The sequence below is a fragment of the Phoxinus phoxinus genome (assembly GCF_949152265.1).
Source record: "Phoxinus phoxinus genome assembly, chromosome: 18".
Taxonomy (NCBI): Eukaryota; Metazoa; Chordata; class Actinopteri; order Cypriniformes; family Leuciscidae; genus Phoxinus; species Phoxinus phoxinus.
The window spans coordinates 26,938,210-26,960,001 of NC_136893.1; the positions used below are offsets into that span (position 1 = coordinate 26,938,210).

At 41.2% G+C, this 21,792-nt stretch overlaps 1 protein-coding gene across 3 annotated transcripts in view; it reads left to right on the forward strand.

The window, feature by feature from the left end:
• The first annotated feature begins 1,130 nt into the window (after window positions 1–1,130).
• The window catches only part of dhx35 (DEAH-box helicase 35), a 29,288-nt gene continuing 8,626 nt past the window's right edge, over window positions 1,131–21,792 (forward strand). Inside the window, exons 1-13 of one of the 3 annotated variants that reach the window (XM_079588225.1) lie at window positions 1,131–1,259; window positions 3,441–3,533; window positions 3,953–4,080; window positions 4,524–4,616; window positions 11,959–12,036; window positions 12,141–12,245; window positions 12,925–12,986; window positions 13,062–13,131; window positions 13,206–13,265; window positions 16,684–16,796; window positions 16,876–16,972; window positions 18,450–18,608; window positions 18,736–18,946. In XM_079588225.1, coding sequence (XP_079444351.1) covers window positions 3,494–3,533; window positions 3,953–4,080; window positions 4,524–4,616; window positions 11,959–12,036; window positions 12,141–12,245; window positions 12,925–12,986; window positions 13,062–13,131; window positions 13,206–13,265; window positions 16,684–16,796; window positions 16,876–16,972; window positions 18,450–18,608; window positions 18,736–18,946 — 1,216 coding nt within the window. In that variant the 5' untranslated portion in view covers window positions 1,131–1,259; window positions 3,441–3,493. Of the gene's footprint in view, window positions 1,260–2,739; window positions 2,877–3,428; window positions 3,534–3,952; window positions 4,081–4,523; window positions 4,617–11,958; window positions 12,037–12,140; window positions 12,246–12,924; window positions 12,987–13,061; window positions 13,132–13,205; window positions 13,266–16,683; window positions 16,797–16,875; window positions 16,973–18,449; window positions 18,609–18,735; window positions 18,947–21,792 lie in introns of those variants that run through there. The other 2 variants (XM_079588226.1, XM_079588224.1) reach the window with 2 other exon arrangements.

A 21,792-nucleotide genomic window follows, 5' to 3' on the forward strand; every position in this document is an offset into this window, starting at 1 on the left:
GTAACCGAACGCGACGCGCTGCTTGATGCTGAATGGAGAATGACTGACAGCCGCAGCGGAGGGAAAAGTGTACGTGATCTTGAATTTAATGACTTAAATATTAATTTCTATCTCACATTATACTATATAATGGCTTCAGAACACTTATAATATAGTGCACGACAACTTTATGATGCTTTATAATGTTTTTGTCCCTTTTGTGGGGCTTAACAATAGCACAGAATATACGCACAATTTTTTTTACATCTCCGTGTCGCGCGACACAACGAATCGATAATGAAATTCGTTGCCAACTATTTTAATAATCGATTTTTATCGATTTTATCGATTCGTTGTTGCAGCCCTAATTGAGAGAAGTCCTGGATTTCCACAGAGATCCTCAACCATCCGATCAATTCCCCACGGACACGATCATGCCCAGACCTACATTTGTTCTTGTTCGAGAAGCCGTTTTGCTCGGATAAAGGCAGTGGCTCAGTCCATCTCAACCAGGCAGGCTGAAGAGGACTTCAAATTGTTTTAAAATCAGGCAAAACGACTACGAATTAAGATTTTAATTCGCCCTCCCAAAACTGTTTAGCCTAGTTTTAAAAGACATGAGTATCAAATATGGGAAAAGCCATGTAAAATACTAAAGTCGTATTCATGGGTTTCAGTCACGTGACTTTTTTGTTGTGGCCGCCATCTTTAGGACCTTTGAGTTAAATTGAGTAGTATCTCCCTGGTGATTGGAAAGATGTCGCACACTAAATAGCACACCTCACTGCAGACGAAAAGCAACGGTACTTAAATCAAATAGATACTTTAGGTATAGATCCTTATTTACTGCCAAACGAACTGCTGACTCCATTAAAGTCTTGTAAAAACTTGCCAGATTTGACGTTTGCTGATATTTATGGTGCGATGCGATCTGTGAAAAAAACAGAGGGGGGGGGGGGTGTTTTGAAACATTTTTATTCATAAAAATAAATCATGAGAACATGAACTTCATCACTGCATGTGCAGGAATTGTAAAATCTTTTTTATTAACTCATGAAGTAGCCTAACGCAATATTTTTACTCTAATAGCTTATCTTTCCCCACACATAACTGTGATCATGCAATAACGTTAACTTTACATCGCGATGATTAGCTACAGTGAAATGATAGAAAATACCTTATCTGTGTTAGCAATTCGCGTCCACCTCTAGACGCGCGTAAACGCGTCTTTATGGAGTGCAGCGCGACAGAAGTGTAGCACGGACAAGTGGATCACCGCCGTGAGTAATCATTTTAAAATAAAATTGACTAATCAAACCACGGATCCGTGATAAGTTTTGTGATCCGTCTCGCCACTAGTGTAGTAGCACTATGATCACTTTGAGGGGACGATAAATTTATCCCCACTGGGGATAAAAATAATTAAACAGGCAGGGATACATTGACCAGAAAGGGGGAAATCCCACGCATCCCCCCCGGCAAATCGCACCCGGTTTATATCTACCTCGTCCACAATCCCTCTCCATACACCGGCGAAGCTCTCAAGGCATTTAAAAGCACTGAAGCCTACCTCTACTTCACTTCGGGATGGGTTAATGATCCCAAAATATATAATCTGATTCTGGAGATGAAGAAAATGTTCTTGATAACAGGACGGGTGTTATTAACGTTACTCGAGTAATCGCTGCATTGCTGAACTGAATTGGTAATAATGTCGGTAAAGCACATCTCCTGTATTATTAGTGAGGTTTGGACACCTTTATTTTCAATTCTCATTTATTTGTAAAGCGCTTTTTACAATATCGTTTCAAAGCAGCTTTACAGAAAATGCATGGGTCATTATTTTCATTAAGAACAAACTTTTTTTTTTTTTTACTTACAACTTTAAAGATATGTTAATCCTCCAAAAAAAACATATTTTCCCACCTCAGGCACAAAATCCATAATAATATTATCCTTTTTATTCAGGCAAGGGAGTCTTGTACCACCCCGTCACGGACAATATGAATGCCAGTAAAGTAGTAAAAAAAGATATTTATGCACGCAGTGATCCCTCTTTATAGCAGCAATCCATCTCTGACGACGCTCAGGGTTTTTGGGGATATTGTAAAACGTTAATTTCTCATTTCTTTGAGATTTGCTGTTATCGCAGCTTACAGCAGATAGACGGCATGTTTGGATTCGGTCCTACAAATGGCGGCCACACTGCTGTGTGACGTCACGTGAAACCCGTGAATACCTTGTGTGTTCAGGTCCTCCGGGGAAGTTCGTGTTTACGACTCCATGTGTGTTCAAGTCGCTTTCCAAATAAGATGGCGGTGAATCTTCTCTTAATTAAAAAAAATAAAAACAGCAAGGTTTAACTACTTCTAAACTAGAAAATGAAAAACAAAGAATATTCGTCTGGCGTGTTTCTCTTTTTTATGCGTTTAATTAAATAAAAGCCTGACACTGCTACATTTAGTGTAGGCTTCAATCAGCGACAGGTGAAGAGGCTGAGGGATATACTTACCATGTTTTCAATGGCGTAAAAAGCTTATGAAGCTCAACTGACATCTCTCTGAAAGATGTTTTTGCAGTGTTTCGTCAGCAGAACAATACAAACACATTAAATAACAGTACAACCCATGTGTGTCTATCATTCCCGTTAAACATCAGAGAATGCTGTGTGAATAAGGTCTATTATTAGCCATGTTTCTTGCACACGTAACCTAACCTGAACCCAACTAAAATAAAATCCCGAACTTCCCACTCGTATTTACGACATTGTGGTGGCGTTCATGAACTCGTAAATACGATCTTTCCGACATGACCGCCCTGGGCATTTTGATAATGAATTTACCTAAATTTTTCTAGTTATGCCAATTAAGCTCTAAAATATGAATTGAGTAGAAATTGTGAGTAATATCCTTAAACCTTATCGAGTACATCACACACACAGAGAAAATGGGAAATTAATGGGGAATAGCTAGCCTATGTTTGTGCCGGTTTAAGTGCTCATTGTATTCGAGTTGATAAGTAATTTTTGTTAATTTGTGATCAGTAAAACCAGCTTGCAATGGCAGTTGCATAGACGACATATTAATATTTATTAAGCAACTGAAGTCCGTGTTTAGACTTACTTTTATCTCCCCGTGGTTTTTGTGTTTCTAAGCCAAAGTTTCAATATTTCATATCCAGATGTTGCACGCATAGCAACAAACTGTAAAGCTGTGACCGTAATTGTGCAGATATGAATGGGTTGTTGAAATTAACCCATTCATTGAGTTAAAAATCAGCAGAATTTTTAATGATTTAGCCGGCATTACGACTGGCTTTTTTATTTTATTTTATTTATTTATTTACATCGTATCATTATAAAAAAATACGTTTTAAGTTATGTATTGTTATACATTTTATAAAATGTTAACATTGATATTATTAAATGTATTTTATTTCGTCTCGTCTTTGTCGTCCTCTAGTGTTGAGTTCACACGTGCGATCCTGACATCACCGAGTTTAATGACGTAGCATCATGGCGGCGCCCCACAACACCATGAAATTCTGGAAACCCGGTAAAATTCATATCGTGTATCGTGTTATACTAATATATACTTATATACATATTTTGACCTGTGATCTTGCTCCACAGTAAGCGTGTGCTGCAGCAGCGCTGTGCTGTGTGTTGATTTATGTGCAATGTTAGTGTGTATTTGATGTATTAGAGTGTTACTGCAGTGCTGCATGGGCTATATAACATGATCACGTGCATCATGAACCAGCTACACAACACACAACACACGAAAGTTATCCCACTATAGTAATGCTTTAGACTGGCATGGTTTGATCCAGACTCATTATTCTCTCGTAGAGGCTCAGCATTTATCCTGGATGTCTAACGTTACTGATGCATGACAGTAAACATGGAGCTGCTCCTGTCCGTGTGTGTGTGTGTGTGTGTGTGTGTGTGTGTGTGTGTGTGTGTGTCTTCCAGGCTCAGAGGCTCCGGGTGTGTGTGAGGAGAGAGATCTGTCCACTGAGACCACCGGCTCGCCCATCATCTTCAACCCGCACACAGCTCTCTCCATAGAGAAACAGAGGCAGAGGCTGCCCGTCTTCAAGGTAACTACAGATGTGTGTGTGTGTGTGTGGACCGCTGTTAAAAGCAGTGAAGGTAATGTTTGTCATACACACTTTTTGTTTTACTGGTTGAAACTCTCTTCACATCCTGCTATATATCTATATCTATATGGCAGTTCTCCCTCTGGTATCGAATATCGATATTTTTCAAGGTATCGTATCGAAGTTAGAAATTACAGTATCGTCACACAACACTAGTTTTGTGTGAAAGGGCCTTTACATTTGCCAAACAATAGAACTTTTGTTTTTCTGTTATGAAAAAGTGATGTAACACATTACCTTCCATAAAAAGTAACTTACGCAATTACTTTTTTAGTGAGTAACGCATTATTATATTATTTTTAACAGCAGCTTTTCCCAACACTTAACTGTTTACAATATAGTTTTTCCTGTATTCATGAGTGATGTTTGTTTGTTGCCTCCAGCACAGAAACAACATCCTCTATGCGGTGGAGAGTTTCCAGACTGTGGTGGTAGTTGGAGAAACAGGATCTGGGAAAAGCACACAGATCCCACAGGTTTGTCCGTCAGTGGCTACGTCTACATGCAAACAAATAATCCGTTAGTAATCGTCTCAATCGGACTGAAAGCGTTCATGTAGACACCGTAATCGACCCGAATGAGATTTCGATCGGATTGAAAGGAGCTGTTCTTCCCATAGATATACATAATAAAGGCTAGATGTCTCGTCCGCGCTGCTGGCCAATGGAGGTCGACGTCCGCACCTGGCGGCCATCTTGCTACAGTCAGCTCGCTCACTCGTAACATTGTTTTAATGGTGCTTGTACTTTTTAAATATCCATAACTTGCTAAATTTTCTACCGATGTTCAAACGGGTTGGTTTGTTATAAACGTCAGAGATGTAGTAGACACTGTGTACTTGTGAATAATTATAATATTATATATTTCAACATGTTAAAGCATCCAGAATTATAGCCACGTTAATAACGTTTGTAAGAAACCAAACCGTTTGTAAATCCGTCAAGATTTCAGCGAGATAAGAGTATCTGTGTTCGTGCCGATCACTCGTCGTACATCAGGAACCACAGAGCCCGCCAGAAAGTCTGCCTGTGACAAGATGGCCGCCGGTGATGAGGTTAGAGACTCCGCCGTAAGACATCTAGCCTTTATTAAGTATATCTATGGTTCCTCCTGTTGAATAAAGTGTCGTATCGATGAGTGTCCCGTCATCCTATAATCCTCCTTTCCCTCAGCGTGTGTGAAGTGGAGCAGGAACGTCCCACCAGTCCTTGTTTCGGATTCTCATCCACAGACGACTGGTTTTGGGCATTTTTACGGCGTGATGAATATAAGCAGCACGTATGGCACAACGGCTCATATGCTCACTGTCTCCAGATTATGACCAGAAATGGATTAATATTAAGTCTGCTGTTTAAAACAAATAAAGAACCAATAGAGGAGAATAGTTATTATGCGTGAACAGCGGGAAACTCTGTATATTCGTGCAGTGTGCGCATGTCAAAAAATCCTATCCCGGCTTCCGGTTTGAGCATGTAGCGAACAGACGTGTGAGAAGTGGCTCCCGAATTACTTTTTTATTTTCTACCTCATTTTTTCGACATAAAGTTAGGTGCACCTTAAGTTGATTACGCGTACGTTAAGCATAACTTTACACAACTAAATGAGACCAAAGAGACGTGACCGAGGCCAAAAAACGACCGAGATGGACGAAGATGCCACAAGTGAAGACAACATGGCTACACAAACTAGCCCAAGCTCGGAGTTACCTGCTGATCTTGCTAAGCTTCACTCGGTGCTTATATCCGACCTTGCACAGCAAACGGACTCCCTCCTGAAAAAAGCACTCGGCGATGCATTGGCACCAATTTCGGCATCCCTGGAACTGGTAAAATCGTCGCTTGATTCCCACGAAGAACGTATCCATGACATGGAGGAAGGGTTAAAGCGACAGGATTGAGGCGATCGAAACAACATGCACCGCACTTCTAGCTGAAAACGAGAGGCTCAAAAACAAAGTGGACGATTTGGAAAATCGCTCCCGTAGGTCCAATCTGCGAGTGGTCGGTATCCCGGAGCATATGGAGGGGCCGGACACAGTTAAGTTCATGACTGAATTTTTCGAAGAAGTCCTGGGTAAGGAATTCTTCCCACATCCCCTCATTATTTCCCGCGCGCACCGAGTGGGACCCAAGCCGACCGCTGAACCCGGCGCTAGCTCCAAACGGCCGAGGATATTCCTCGTTCTCTTCCACGACTTCCAAAACAAGCACCGCATAATAACGAGGAAACGAGTGCAGCTGTTCTTCAGGGGACATAAGGTATTTTTCCACGAGGATGTCAGCGCGGAACTCGGCAAGAAACAAGCTGCTTTTAAAGAAGTGAAATCCCTCCTGTATAAAAAGAACGTCAGGTTCGCTCTTATCTATCCCGCCCGGCTCCGCGTCCTTCATGACGGACAGACGTTGATTTTCGAGACTCCGGAGAAGGCCAGAGAGTTTTACGAGCTTCATTGGGGAAAGTAGCCTAAATGATGCTGGAGCACAGAATATTTATGAGAAGATGAAAGTAAGCCTAACTTTCAGCTTAAATACTTTGATTCCTTGGGACTATTTGTTTTCGTACATGTTTAAGTTTAAGGTACAATAATAATGCAGTGGCCTCTGTGATTTAAATATACAACAGTGTGTTTTTTTCTTTTTCTTTTTAAGCATAGCAGGGTTGTTTTAGTTAGTGTGGCTTTCACACATAATTGGCATATGACCATTTCACAGACTGGTCAATTTAATAAGGTAAATTAAATGAGCTGGATACATAACTAGGTCAGTCACTTCGAATTATTTTACATACTTTTATCAGTCCAATTGTGCTCTGTGTATTTGCACAGATGCAAATCAGGGATATATCATATTACTTTCAAATTTATTTATTTAGTTTGGTCCCTTTTTTCTTTACTATCAAAGTGAGCTGAACAGATAATTATGGTAGAACACAAATCACTTACTAAGAAAGGAGCCATCCTCAGGTTAGGATAGGAGTTATAGACAACGTTAGATGTCTTGGAAGTTTTTCCGTTTGGGAATTCCTGCGGTTTTCTTCGTTTGGGGAAGAAGATCTAGGTTTGGGGTGTTCAATGTTTTTATTTTATTTTTATTTTATTTTTGTTTTTTTCTATTTCCACTTAAGTTTCATGAGAACTGGGGAACATTTTATTTACATGGCAAAACCTTATCTTTTGAGTTTATTTTACCTCTACACAACTGCACGCAGTGTGTTGACATCACTTATGACCACAAATGTACTTCCATAATGTGGTTCAGGCTAATCATACACATTTTGGATGTCTCCTATGATATGTAACGCGGGTGGTACAAGCCCAGGAGGGGGAGCTGCAGTTAGGTTTTTATCCTGGAATGTTAAGGGGATGAACGGTCCTGTGAAACGATCTAGGATTTTTTCCCATCTTAAACAATTGAAAACTGATGTTTTGTTTTTGCAGGAGACACATTTACGGTTAGAAGATCACACCAGACTCCGTAAATTATGGGTTAATCATATCTTCCATTCCAAATTTAATAACAGATCGCGAGGGGTGGCAATTTTGATTAATAAACGAATTCAATTCTCACTAAATGCAATTATTGCAGACCCCAATGGTCGATATGTCATTGTATCGGGCCTCCTATTTCAAACACCCGTTCTTTTGGTAAATGTGTATGCCCCTAACTGGGACGATACTGAATTTGCCAATAAGCTTCTGTCATCTCTCCCTAATTTAGATACACATAGACTGATCCTCGCAGGAGATCTTAATTGTACAATTAACCCATTGCTCGATAAATCTAGCCCTAAAACTACCTCACCTTCTGCAATGTCGAGGGTCTTTTCAGACTTCATGAGACAAAATGGCTGTGTAGATCCATGGAGGTTTCAAAATCCAACCTCCAAACAATTCTCTTTCTTTTCTCATGTCCATCATTCTTTCTCAAGGATAGATTACTTTTTTATAGATAGCTCGCTCATCCCTGCAGTGAAATCAGTTGAATACTTGGCCATCATCATTTCAGATCATGCACCACTTATCTTAGACCTTTCTTTCACTTTGAATGTTAGAGAGCAACCCTTCTGGAGACTTAATTCCCTGCTGCTTTCAAACGAGAAATTTTGCGAACATGTGGCTACTAATATAGATACTTTTTTGGAAATAAACAAGAAGGAAGGTATATCATACTCCCTACTTTGGGAAACCTTAAAAGCGTACTTAAGAGGACAAATTATCTCCTATGTAGCACATGTCAATAAAGAACGCCGCAAACAAATACAAGACCTGACGGATTCAGTTTTTAATTTAGACCGCAAATATTCTGAAAGCCCTTCCCCAGAATTATATAAAGAACGGATAGCTCTACAGTCTAAGCTCAATCTTCTATCCACCAACCAGGCTGAATACTTATTACTGCGGACCCGGAGCACTTACTATGAGTATGGAGAAAAAGCTAGTCGATTGCTGGCTCACCAGCTGAAACGTCAGGCTGCTTCACGGCTCATACCCCAAGTAAGAGATCAGGATCAAAACATAGTCACCAACCCAAAGGAAATCAATAATACTTTTGCAACATTCTACTCTACACTTTACACGTCTGAATTCCCATTAGATGTTACGAATATGAACAGTTTTTTAGATAACTTAGAATTACCTACTATTGAGCCTGGAGACAGAGAAATGTTAGATCGACCTCTTGCACTGACAGAGATCGCTGCAGCCATCGGAGACATGCGAACTGGTAAATCTCCAGGACCCGACGGTTACCCCCCTGAATTTTTTAAGAAATTTAAAGATAAACTTGCACCTATTATGCTAGAAGTATTTAACGAATCATTGGGAAACGGTTCCTTGCCCCCAACCCTCACACAAGCTAAGATTATACTACTCCTCAAAAAGGACAAGGACCCCACCAACTGTGGCTCTTACCGTCCTATCTCCCTCCTAAATGTTGATATAAAAATTTTGGCCAAGGTAATGGCACATCGTTTAGAATCCGTTCTCCCCAAAGTGATCTCTGAGGATCAGACTGGTTTCATAAAGGGTCGCCACTCTTTTTCAAATATTCGCCGACTTGCTAACGTCATCTACTCCCCCGGTCCTTCCTCGACTGCAGAAGCTGTAATCTCTCTGGATGCGGAGAAGGCGTTTGACCGGGTGGAGTGGAAATACTTGTTTGCCGTATTGGAGAGGTTTGGGTTCGGTGACACGTTTCTGGCATGGATTCGTCTGCTCTATTCGTCCCCACAAGCATGTATTCAAACTAATCAATCTCATTCCAAATTTTTCCCCCTGACACGTGGGACACGTCAAGGATGTCCTCTATCCCCGCTCCTGTTTGCAGTGGCAATCGAGCCCCTTTCGCTTTCTTTAAAGTCGTCATTATTATTTCGGGGGGTTGGGCGTGGGACTGAGGAACATCGCGTCTCTCTGTATGCAGACGATCTCTTGATATATGTAAGCAATCCAGAAACCAGCACCCCTGTAATTGTATCACTATTGAATAATTTTGGGTCTTTTTCTGGCTACAAACTCAATTATCAGAAAAGCGAATGCTTCCCCATTAATGATTTGGCAATGCAAATTAAACAGGAAGCAGTCCCCTTTCACTTAACACATTCCGGTTTCAAATATCTTGGAATAAACATTACGCGTTCCTTCACCTCTCTTCTTGGGGCTAATTTTACACCTTTAGTTAACCAAATGAAAGCTGACTTTCAAAGGTGGAACTGCCTACCTCTGACTATTGCAGGGAGGGTACAATCGGTGAAGATGAACGTACTTCCAAAATATTTGTATCTGTTTCAATGTCTACCGTTATTCCTGACTAAATCATTTTTTAAATCAGTTAACACATCCGTTACCTCCTTCATCTGGAAGAATAAAGTTCCAAGAGTTAATAAAGGCTTACTTCAGAGGGGTCGCGATGTGGGGGGACTAGCTCTCCCCAGTTTTATCCACTACTATTGGGCAACTAACTTGCAAAAAATTTTATTCTGGCTCCATGTGCCAGACACCGACTGGTGTACACTTGAGGCACACTCTTGCCACTCGTCCTCTCTCCCTGCTTTGGTGTACTCCTCCCTGCCCACAAAGTGGTCCAAGTTTACCTCCAATCCCATAGTATTGTCCACCCTTAGAATCTGGGCCCAGTTCCGAAACCATTACAAATTCACCTCTCCCTCCCCCCTTAGCCCTATTTGTAAGAATCATTTATTTCCAGCCTCCTCTCTCGACTTAACATTTACTCAGTGGAGCAGGAAGCAGCTTTCCTGTTTTAAAAGCTTGTACTGTAAAGAAGGGTTCGATAGTTTTGATAATATATGCCAGAAATATGATCTCTCACGCAGTAATTTTTTTAGATATCTCCAAATACGCCACTGTGTCAAAGCACTGTTCCCTTCCTTCCCGGTCCTCCCTACTGAGGCAGCATGGGAAGAGATGACCCTCCTCCGTCCAAAAAAAGGACTGATATCACAACTATATTCTCAATTTATGTCTCTGGAAAACCATGACCTTTCAAAAATTAAGAACGGGTGGGAAGGCGAGTTGATGGTTGAGTTGTCGGACAGACACTGGGAGGATGCACTACGAAGGATTAACTCGTCCTCATCCTGTACACGCTTGGGGCTCATTCAGTTTAAAGTAGTGCATAGGGCTCATTTCAGTAAGGCTAGGTTAGCAGATATATATCCAGGAATAGACAGGAGTTGTAATAGATGCTCCCTCGCTCCAGCTGATTTAACTCACTCGTTTTGGTTGTGCCCCCGTCTAAATCAGTATTGGTCATCTGTTTTTCAAACTTTATCCGAAGTCATAAAAATTCAAATTAAGCCCTGTCCGCTGATTGCGATTTTTGGTATTACAAAGGAGACCTTAACTTTAACCCGGGACCAATCGGACATTATCGCTTTTACATCACTTCTTGCCCGTCGTAGAATCCTATTGGTTTGGACATCCGCTACTCCACCAGCGGTAGCCGCATGGTTAAGTGATGTTTTATTTTTTCTTAAACTAGAAAAAGTTAAATTCACGTTGAAAGGGTCCGTCCAGAAATTTTACTTAAAATGGCAACCATTTGTGACATATTTTGAGAATCTCAAAGTATTGCCTGAAGTATGAGACTCCTTTATATTTTACAATTTATTATTTCTTCTCTCTGTTTCCTTTTTTATTTTATTTTTTTTCTATATATGTTTATTCAAATCAATGGTCAATCACCTTAATGTGGTGGGAACTGAGTAGCCTGACTGACAATTGTGAAAATGTGAGTTTAAAGCCCTGTTAATCAACTGGGGTCGAAATGTGGGCGTGCAGCTGTGTGCTTGTTTTCAATGTGTAGATCCTTAAACTTTTTTTGAAGTACTGTGTAACAAACAAAATAGAAAAAGATTGTTTTCCCAGAATGTTGTCAAAATATGGGGGGTGGGAAGGGTTGCCATTAAGTGTTTTTTTTTTGTTTTTTTTGTTGTTGTTTTTTGGGGGGGGGGGGGGTGTATAAGGTTTTAGTGGTTTAAGATAAAATGAATCTGGAGAACTGTTTTATTTCCTGTAAAATGTAACATCCTTGATTCTCCAATAAAAAGATTTAAAAAAAAAAAAAAAAAAAAAAAAAATCCTATCCCGATTTGAAGCTTGTGACGCACATCAACCCGATCACGTTTAGCGTTCATGTAAACACCGTGTTCGGATTCATCAATCGGAAAGCATTCAGTCCGATTGAAACAAAAGTTGAGCATGTAAACGCATCCAGTGAACAGTCTGCTGGTCAGAGTGAGTTAGCAGTGTTACGGTGATGTGACGTGCGCTGTGTGTGTGTGTGTGTGTGTGTGTGTCAGTATCTGCTGGAGGCCGGGTGGGCCGCGGAGGGGAAGGTGATCGGCGTGACGCAGCCTCGACGTGTGGCGGCCACATCTGTACGTATAAGCCTTCTCCTCGGCTCATGTGTGAGGGGGAACGCCTGCTGTAGTCTGTGAACGTGTGTGTGTGTGTGTGTGTGTGTGTGTGTGTGTGTGCGCAGGTGGCCAGCCGCGTAGCAGAGGAGAGAGGGGCGTTCCTCGGGCACGAGGTGGGATACACCATCCGGTTCGATGACTGCTCAGACCCACACGCCACTCGCATAAAGGTACAAGCGCTCAGTCTCATTCATAACAAGCCCTACTCAGGGACTAGTTGAACATGGAGAGGTGGGGTGTGTGTCCTCCTGGACCAGGAATATACTTTTGTCCACTGTAGTGGACATTATATTTGAGTGAATTTCTCTGACACCACACGTCACATGTCCTGTGAAGAGCAGATTCAGGGCTTTTCAGAGATGCCAAATGTTTGGAGGTTTCATCATGAAAACAACTTCTTGGTCTTTAAAATGTCTGACATTCATTTAGTGATCAAATGTAGCACTCTTATGGAAATATGATCATATATTGTAATTATCATTTAAATCGGACTACTTTTCAAATTGTATTTAATAAACAATCTCATGAAACCGTTATGGGGTTTATCCTCATCCCTTGAAAGCGCATCGAAGTGGATTTGCTTCGGCACTTTAACTAGTGTCTGAATAACGTAGGTTGGACTGTGTATAAATATAGGCGGTGTGTGTTTGCGCTCGTGATATCAGGAGTGTGGCGGCGGTGTGCGTAATCCGAGTAATCCCACGTCTGCTAGTATGAGTGAGATTTCTTATCCTGTGGGAATTGGCCATTATTATTACAGACATCCTGTGGTAAAGCCACGTTACTCCATGTGAAGCTGTAGCCGTTTGTCTCTGTGTCCTTCTGTTATTCACTGTCGCCGCCTCTCAGTTTCTGACAGACGGCATGCTGGTTCGGGAGATGATGTCTGACCCGCTGCTGAAGAAGTACAGGTAAAGCCACCACACCCCCGCCAGCGCTGGTTCCCTGAGGTTTCTGACTCACACGCGTGTGTTGTTTGGTTGCAGTGTGCTGATGCTGGACGAAGCGCACGAGAGAACGCTGTACACGGACATCACCCTCGGCCTGCTGAAGAAGGTGCCGCCGCTTTCCCTGCTCCGGGTCTTCTGTGGGGCGAGCGTCTCTGTTCATCTCTCTCTCTCTCTCCACAGATCCAGAAGAAGCGGCGAGACCTGCGTCTGATCGTAGCCTCGGCCACTCTGGACGCCAAGGTGAGTCTGACCTCTGACCCCGTTTACAGCACGCGTGGAAACAGAACGAACATTGGGTCTCATTCATGAAACATTCGTAAATATACGAGTAAATATGTGAGGGATTTGCGTGTAAAGAGACTTTAAAACTCTTCTCCTGATTCAGAAATATTTTGTAAACGTCAGATGTGATAGTGAAATGTGTGTGTGTGTGTGTTAATGAATCAGTCGTAAATGGGACGCGTGTGCACGCTCATTCTCAATTACCATAAACCCCGCCCATTAAATCCGACTGACAACTATATATGGGCATCATATTATGACACCAAACGAAGGATTTCAACATGTCTTCTTAAAAGCGAATGCAAAAGAAAAATTTCTCATTATCAGATAATATTTTATTATCAGAAGTTCATTCAAAACGCCACATTTTATTTTCAAGCGTACACAGTGGCGTATCAGGTCCTAAAAAAGGAAGCTTGGCAGATATTACAGACGCAGTTACTGGAGTTTCATCTGTTAATCGAACAGTCCCAGAAGTGAAGAGAAAATGGTTTGACACGAAGCTCGACTGCAAGAAACGAATTAGTTCACTTCGAAAAAATATAGCCCAGCCCTATTGAAAGCTATTAATTATTTGATTAAAGTCTTCAGTTTGCAGATGCTATCACTGGCTCTCATAATAAAAGTAAAAAGAAAAACCGTATGTAATTACTATATATTATATTTTAAAAAAATGCTGTGTAAATATGTACACTATTAAGGTGAATTAAAATGCAGCCTTATTAATGAGCAAAACGTTCGGATGTTAAACGCACTATTTACACGTGGCCGGGAGCAGGTGTAGATTTCTTTCGTACCAACTAACATTTGGAAAAAACGAACATTTTAATGAATCCGAAAATTTACGCCAGAACCACTTTACACACGATTTACACAAACATCCGTTCTGCTCGTGTTTCATGAATGAGACCCACTGTGTTCATTTTGTGGTTTGTAAAACTTTTAGATAATTTTTTCAAGAGAAGACTCGATTTAATTACTTTTTTTTTTTTTTTTAAGTATTCTTTGAATACTTTTGAATGATTGCATTTTAATTCAGAATTTTCTCATGACACGTCTAAAGTATTCCTATTGGACTTGTATTGAGACGTGCCTTCACAAGCACCCGTAAAAGCTGTTGAGTTGAGTCAGGTGCGACTCACGAAAGGGACGTTTACAAAATCTGCTGTATTTTTATAATACAGACTCGGATGTAAATCAGTGATGACAAATAAGAAACACATTAGCATGTGTCAAATTAAATGATATGCCAGAAGTGTTTTTTTTAAGAATTTAAAATGTATATATGTAATAAATATTAGTAGCTTATTATAAATAACATAATTAAAGTATAATTATAATAAATATAAGTATGATCAATAAAAAAATATGTTTTCTTTAAAACGCAAGTTAAAATAATACAATGACTTTAACAAAATATTATCGATTCACAGCCTTGGATAGTTACAGTAGATCTGTCTTTAACAGTTTATGCGTTTTTGTAAATTTACCTATAGAGAAAATTAAATATTATGGAAATAGTTTCAGTTCTGACTTTATATATATTTAGTTTTAATAACATTTGATCATGTAAGCTTTATGGCACACACCTCAAACAAGGACATTTAGGACAAAGTACTTTATGGTGTTAATGTTAATTAACGAGTCCACAAATGGCTTGAGTATGCGGACACACACACACACACACACACACACACACACACACACACACACACACACACACACACACACACACAGCCTTGGTGAACAGAAGAGACTTCTTTCAAAAACATTAAAGGTACACTGTGTAGTTTAAGTATTTTATTAACTAAAATCAATGTCTTTATTCATAAATATGTCCTCAATGGTGTACAATTACCTCTCCCAATGATCAGACTTATCCTCGTACGCGAATCATTTCTTATCTTTATTTACATGGGACGGGTAAGTCCACGGAGGCTTCCATGTCGTTCCTCCATCTTGAAAAACTATAATAGCAGAGAGGGACAAAAAGCACTAGCGTACCTCAACACGTTTCCTCAGCGCGTGTTCGTCCAGAGCCGGCGTCACGTGACTGACACTGGCTGATACGGACTAGAGTGCGGATCGGGACGAATTTTTCTGTCCGAGCCCGGCCCGCGTCCAACAGTTAAAATCCTATTTTTTTTCTAATACTAATGACACATGTACGTTTGTTTGTGTGGAAAGCCCGCTTTTATTAAGCAACTGTTGGAAGGCATTCGGAAATGTCAACAGATGAGCGCATCAGCACGCGCGGAGCAACAAGCGCTCTTAACACCGGCGCGCATGCACGTGTCTCGTTGTCATGGCTACATAAACACATTTCCGCACACAGGAAGACGGATGTTATGGTAATATTTTACATGTATTTTAATCACAAAAACGAACGTTTGCATCAAGTGAAAGCATCAGGCACATTGGCTTACCTACATTATAAGCTGTTTTAAATTTAAAATGTTCAATGCCTCGCGCTGATGTGACCGAGCCCGACCCGAACCCAAACATCATTTCTAAATATCTATCCGAACCCGGCCCGGCCCGTCGGGTCCGGATATCCATCCGCTAATACGGACGAGGAGAGAGGCGTAATGCGTGTCACTGCCTGGCAAATTTGAAAGGTTGCACTGCACGGTACTTCATAATTCAGGATCATACTTATGCCGAGCCACAGGAGAAATGACAAAATTGAATTTAAAAGGAAACGTGACCGGCGAATTCAAAACCGCGGGTAAGTAACGGGATAGCTTTACACAGGTGGAAAGAGCTGATGAAGGAGAAAGCTTTCTTGCCTGCTTTCTTCTCGACGGGTAAGTCAATGTTACGGTCTAAATTACAAGCTTTTTTTCATTGCGTGGTTGTGTAATTCAGTATATAGGCAGCACAACAGTAGAACATGTAGCGTATAGTTAAACTCGACGAAGGGCTATTGTTGTCTGAGCTTCTTGGCACATAACGGCTACCGTAGTTGCAACACGCGTTTGAAAAAGCGAGGCGCTAGAGAGCATTGTTTGTTTGAATGCAAAATACAATTTCACTGCTAGATGGGAGTAATTCCTACACAGTGTCCCTTTAATGCCAGTTTCACAATAGTTAATTAGGGCATTAAGTAGCTTTTATTAACATGCCTTGAGACAAAACAAAGGCACTGACACATTTCAAGATGCATCAGTGCACGTTTCTCCTGAACATGTATTTCAGCCTTTACATGTGTCTGTGAACCCGGCGGGGGGGGTGATGTCTTACCAGCACCGAACATTTGAAGCCGTATTGTCAGTCGGCGAGGCTGTTGGTTGTGGCGCAGACGTGGCGCTCTGATGATCTTCGATCGGTGTGTACCAGTCTGTGTGTTCATGTGCTAATAATGCTTCTCACACAGAAATTTCAAGATTTCTTCAACCTGAATGAGACTGGAGACCCAAATAAAGACACCTGTGGCATTCTGACGGTCGAGGGCCGAACCTTCCCGGTGGATATCTTCTACACTGTCAGGTGTGTGTGTACACCGTTGCATTTACACACACGGCCAGAGTGTGTGAGCTCTGAGTGATGAAACTGTGTTTGTGTGTAGTCCTGTGCCAGACTATGTGAAGGCTACGGTGGAGACCGTGCTGAAGATCCACGAGACCGAGGAGGATGGAGACGTGCTGGCGTTTCTCACAGGACAGGTGTGTGTGTGTATGTGTGTGTGTGTTCTGGGATGCTGCATTTATTTGATTTGTTTAGGTCTTAAAAACATAAACACTTTGAGGCCCCGATCACACCTGACGCGTTTTTTGCAGTGAGAATCGCCTTTTTTCAATGGTTTTCCTGTGGCAGTGAGCGTTGTGCGGCTGTTTATGCGCCTCGCGTTTTTGAAGTTGAAAAAAAATCAACTCCCGACTGAAAAAAAAGCGCCCGACGTCATCACGTTTTTTTCCACTGTCCAATCGAATGAATGAGGAGGCGGGCCTTCCGCTGTGGTGATGAAAGCTACAGTTGCTTTGAACGCCGGAGAGTGCGATGATGGAGGATTAACGGTGCGTTCAAGTCCTCCTGGGAAGTCGTGTTTACGACGGCATGTGCGCAGTGTTGCCAACTCAGAGCGCCTCTCGGATCGGTGTTGCCTCCATTGCTGCTTAAACAATTGAACCCCGGAAATAGCCAAAGAGAGTCTGCAAATTAATGCCTGAAGAAAAATTAAGCTTTAAACACTTTCATATGTCCATCATTATGTTGGAAAAGTTCTTATAAGAATAGTTTCTGGTAAGCTTGTGTATATTTTTTTAGAAAGCCATTAACAGCGTTATTAAGCGATAATGTCGTTTTATAGTTCCCTTAATTTGTGTTAAATATAATTACCACTAGGAGGAGCTCTAGGCACAGGTTTTCCCTGAAGAGAGGTACGGGCGTTGTTCAAAACGAAAGTAAAAGGATTGGCGTACGTACGTTGCGTTTTTTTAATCCCGACCCGCGGATTATCCAGTCTAGACGTATATAACCGCGCATCACTACTGTCAATATAGCGTTATCATGTCAAAATACTAATGTATTTCATTTTAGAGGAAACCGTTGATTGCAGTTATGATAGTATTCTCATATTTTTTACAAACTGTAATCTGATTATTTATTGGCGTAACTCTAATGAATTCATAGGGCTGTGAAACGATTAATCACATCCAAAATAACAGTGTCTGTTTACATAATAAATGTGTGTGTACTGTGTATAATTATTTTGTATATATAAATACACACACATGCATGTATATATTTAAGAAATATTTGCATGTATATAGATTTATATATAATTTATATTACCGGTGTATATATAAATATAAATATTTTATATATAAATAACCAATTTTTCTTAAATATATACATGCACGTGTGTGTGTATTTATATATACAAAATAATTATACACAATACACACACGCATATATTATGTAAACAGACACTTTTATTTTGGATGTGATTAATCGTTTCACAGCCCTATGAATTGGTGTCCAGTGTTTTGTATCCTGATTAGTAAAGCAGTTGTGTGTATTGTTACTCCCGAACCCTGCATGTCCCCGTTGATTAGCGACACACATCGAGCACTCGTGTATGGGAAGGGCATTAAAGTGTGTTGAACTCCAGATAAACCCTGCCAGTGATTGTGTGAACAGGAGGAGGTGGAGAAGGTGGTGTCTCTGCTCCAGGAACAGGCGCGCACCCTGTCCCGCTACGGGATGAAGAAGCACCTGTGTGTGTTGCCCATGTACGCGGGCCTGCCCTACGGCGAGCAGATGAGGGCGTTCGAGAGGATGCCCCCCACGGTCAGAAAGGTGCGCTCAACATCTACTGTGTCTCCACTGTTGGGCGGTCCGGCGTGATCCGAGACCGCAGATGTGCACATGTCCTCAGTGCGGAGGCGAGTCTTCTTGACGCTGGTTCGTCTCTGATGTTTTTCAGGTGGTGGTCGCAACCAATATAGCGGAGACCTCCATCACCATCAACGGCGTGGTGTTTGTGATCGACTGTGCGTTCGTCAAGCTGCGGGCGTATAATCCCCTGACGGCGATCGAGTCTCTGGTCGTGACGCCCATCTCTAAAGCCTCCGCCTGCCAGAGAGCCGGGCGCGCCGGGAGGAACCGCGCCGGGAAGTGCTTCCGCCTCTACACCGGTACTGCGCCGACACCTACAGTTATCATATCACATGTATTTAAAAAAATTAGAGATGCACCGATTGATCAACGCAGGGAGCTTGATTGACAGGTGATCTGACCAATCATACTTCGACATCCGCCATTTTGTCTGCAAGCAGTCAGGAGAGTTAGTAGATTAACATGGGAGGATTTGAACTTGAGAAGCGGAGTGTACTGACGCCTTTCCGCGGTTAAAGGAACACTTCACCCATTTGCATTAGACTTTGTATCTTTAGAAACCCAGTCACATTTTCGAATGGTCATGGTTTATTCCCTTATTTTCCCCTGAGATGGGAGAAATAAGGATTTAAGTGTTCCACTTCCTGCTTTTTATGACGCAAAAATCGTCATTTTGCGTCATAAAAAGCAGGAAGTCAAATTTCTTTGAATAAGGGTAAGACTACAAACACTAGCTCATCATTTATCCAGTAGAAGGCGCTGTTCCGCATGTTTTCGACCCGCCCATAGAGGGATCTCACTCACAGAATGTACAAATAGTGTCAGCCATTTTTTATTTGGAAGCTAAGCTAACCGTTTCTTATTCTGTGGAGAAAGTGGAGTAGTAGCGGTGACCATCCTCTTTTTCCCGGACATGTCCGGCCGTCGAGATCGTCCAAAATGTCCGGGATTCGGCTTTTGCTTTCTGCGGTCGCATTCATAGTTTACATGCACACCTTTTGTTTCAATCTAACTGAATTCATTCCGATTGGTGAATCTGAATGTAGTGTTTACATGAACGCTAAACAAGTGATCGTTTGATGTGCGTTTTAACATTGCTAGGAAAATTCCCGCTCCTCCGTGAGAGATACGAGACCGGTGCGTCTCACAGGCGCCGGCGCCACTCATCAGTAATCACGCCACCGGGCTTGCATCGTTCACCGCGGCCGTCAGTCTCGTTCCTGCTCGTCACAGTAAACATGAGGAATGGCGACTGAAGAACGCAAAAGCCGAATCCTGGACATTTTGGGCGATATCAAAATACTGGGCAGACTCACGGAGACTCACTAGTAGCATAGCCTTGTTGTTTACTGCGATCTCTTACCGGTAGGCGTGGCCTCCTAGGGCAGCGAAGCAAGTGCATTCTGGGAGTTGTTGTCTTTCATCCCCATAAGCCAAAAATACATTTTCTGGCTTTTCTCAGTCTAGAAGGCTCCAAATTCAAAAATTATTTCACATTTCTTCTACATAAATGACCCATTTTAAATACACATTCATCTTTCCAGAGGTGAAGTGTTCCTTTAAAACAACATTCCTTCTGATGTTCATTCATGTTTATTTGATGCTATAAATGAACTAGAAGAAGAGATGATCGGTTCATGAGCGGCTTTAACTGAGGCGACACAGCGATCTGTCAGACACATTAAAGAGACACAAAACGCTATTTATTTAAATTTCTTTAAAAAAAATGACCAAATTTGAAAGGTGAGACTTGTTCAATACGTTTAATATCAAAAATAACCGAAAAGTAACCTGGTCTGTGTCTGTCAGCGTGTTATCAGTGTCCGTGATGTATTTTTCACTGCGTGAGAACATGGTGTGTGTGAGAGCGTCGTAGCTTGTTGGACATAGTAACAGTAACTAAAGGGGGCGGGTCAATTTGCCGATTTTCACGTGATAACCGCCATAACCGGCCATAACCGTCGACCATATTAGGTCAGTCTGACATATGCCGATTTTATGCCGTCAAATGCACTCGGGCGCCGCATTATTAACATCGTGCAACATCAGCATCACACGTGCACACGCAACGCACATGTAGGAAACCTCGTGAATTACGGCCGTTTTACACCACGAGCATGAGCGGCGCGTATTTTTCCGGCGTGCATGTTGTGCGTTCACACCGGGAGCAGGAGTGTCGCGTGAGCGGCAGTGAAGCGCGGGTTTCAGCGCCGAGTCTATTTCTGCTGCGCTGCTCACTCTCAATTAAAGTGAAAGCGCATTTTTGATGGACAAAATAAATATGATTTCACATAAAACGGCACAGAGTTGTCTAGTGTGTTTTGAGGCGAGACACTACGGGTGAATAGGGTAAAATTTTAAAATAATAGATATCACCATGAAACTTCCCCTGGTGATTACTTACACAAGTATATTAAAAAAAAAATATTACAAGTTTTTGAGATTTGTATGTTTAATTATGCAAATTAGGCATCTCATTAAATATGCACAATTTTTTGCATATATTCTCGGTAGATAGATCTGAACATATGATAAAGCCAGATGCACAATTCTTTTTTCATTTTGTTTACAGAAACATTTGTTTACACACCTCCATTTCCTATTTAAAATATCAATGGCAGTTGGGATAAAAGTCTTCATATTTCTATATTCATAGGAATAGAATATACATTTCCTGAATAAAATGTGAGTGGTGCTTGCAGTGGCAAAACTCACTTCTTATCTTTATTCCTATGGCCTTTTCCACCAAAGGTGCTTTACAGGTGAAACTCGAAAAATTTGAATATCATGCAAACGTTAATTTATTTCAGTAATTCAACTTAAAAGGTGAAACTAATATATTATATAGACTCATTACATGCAAAGTGAGATATTTCAAGCCTTTATTTGTTATAATTTTGATGATTATGGCTTATGAAAACCCCAAAATTAGAATATTGTGAAAAGGTTTTTATAAGCTGGATGCCATAATCATCAAAAATTATAATAAATAAAGGCTTGAAATATTTTATTTATTTATTTATTGCACAAGTCATACATACATACATACATAAATGTTTAATTCTTCATTCATTACGTGCGTGACGTGCATGAACGAACAAACAAAAAAGGAACAGGAAGAAGAAAATCTTATAATACCTGTCGT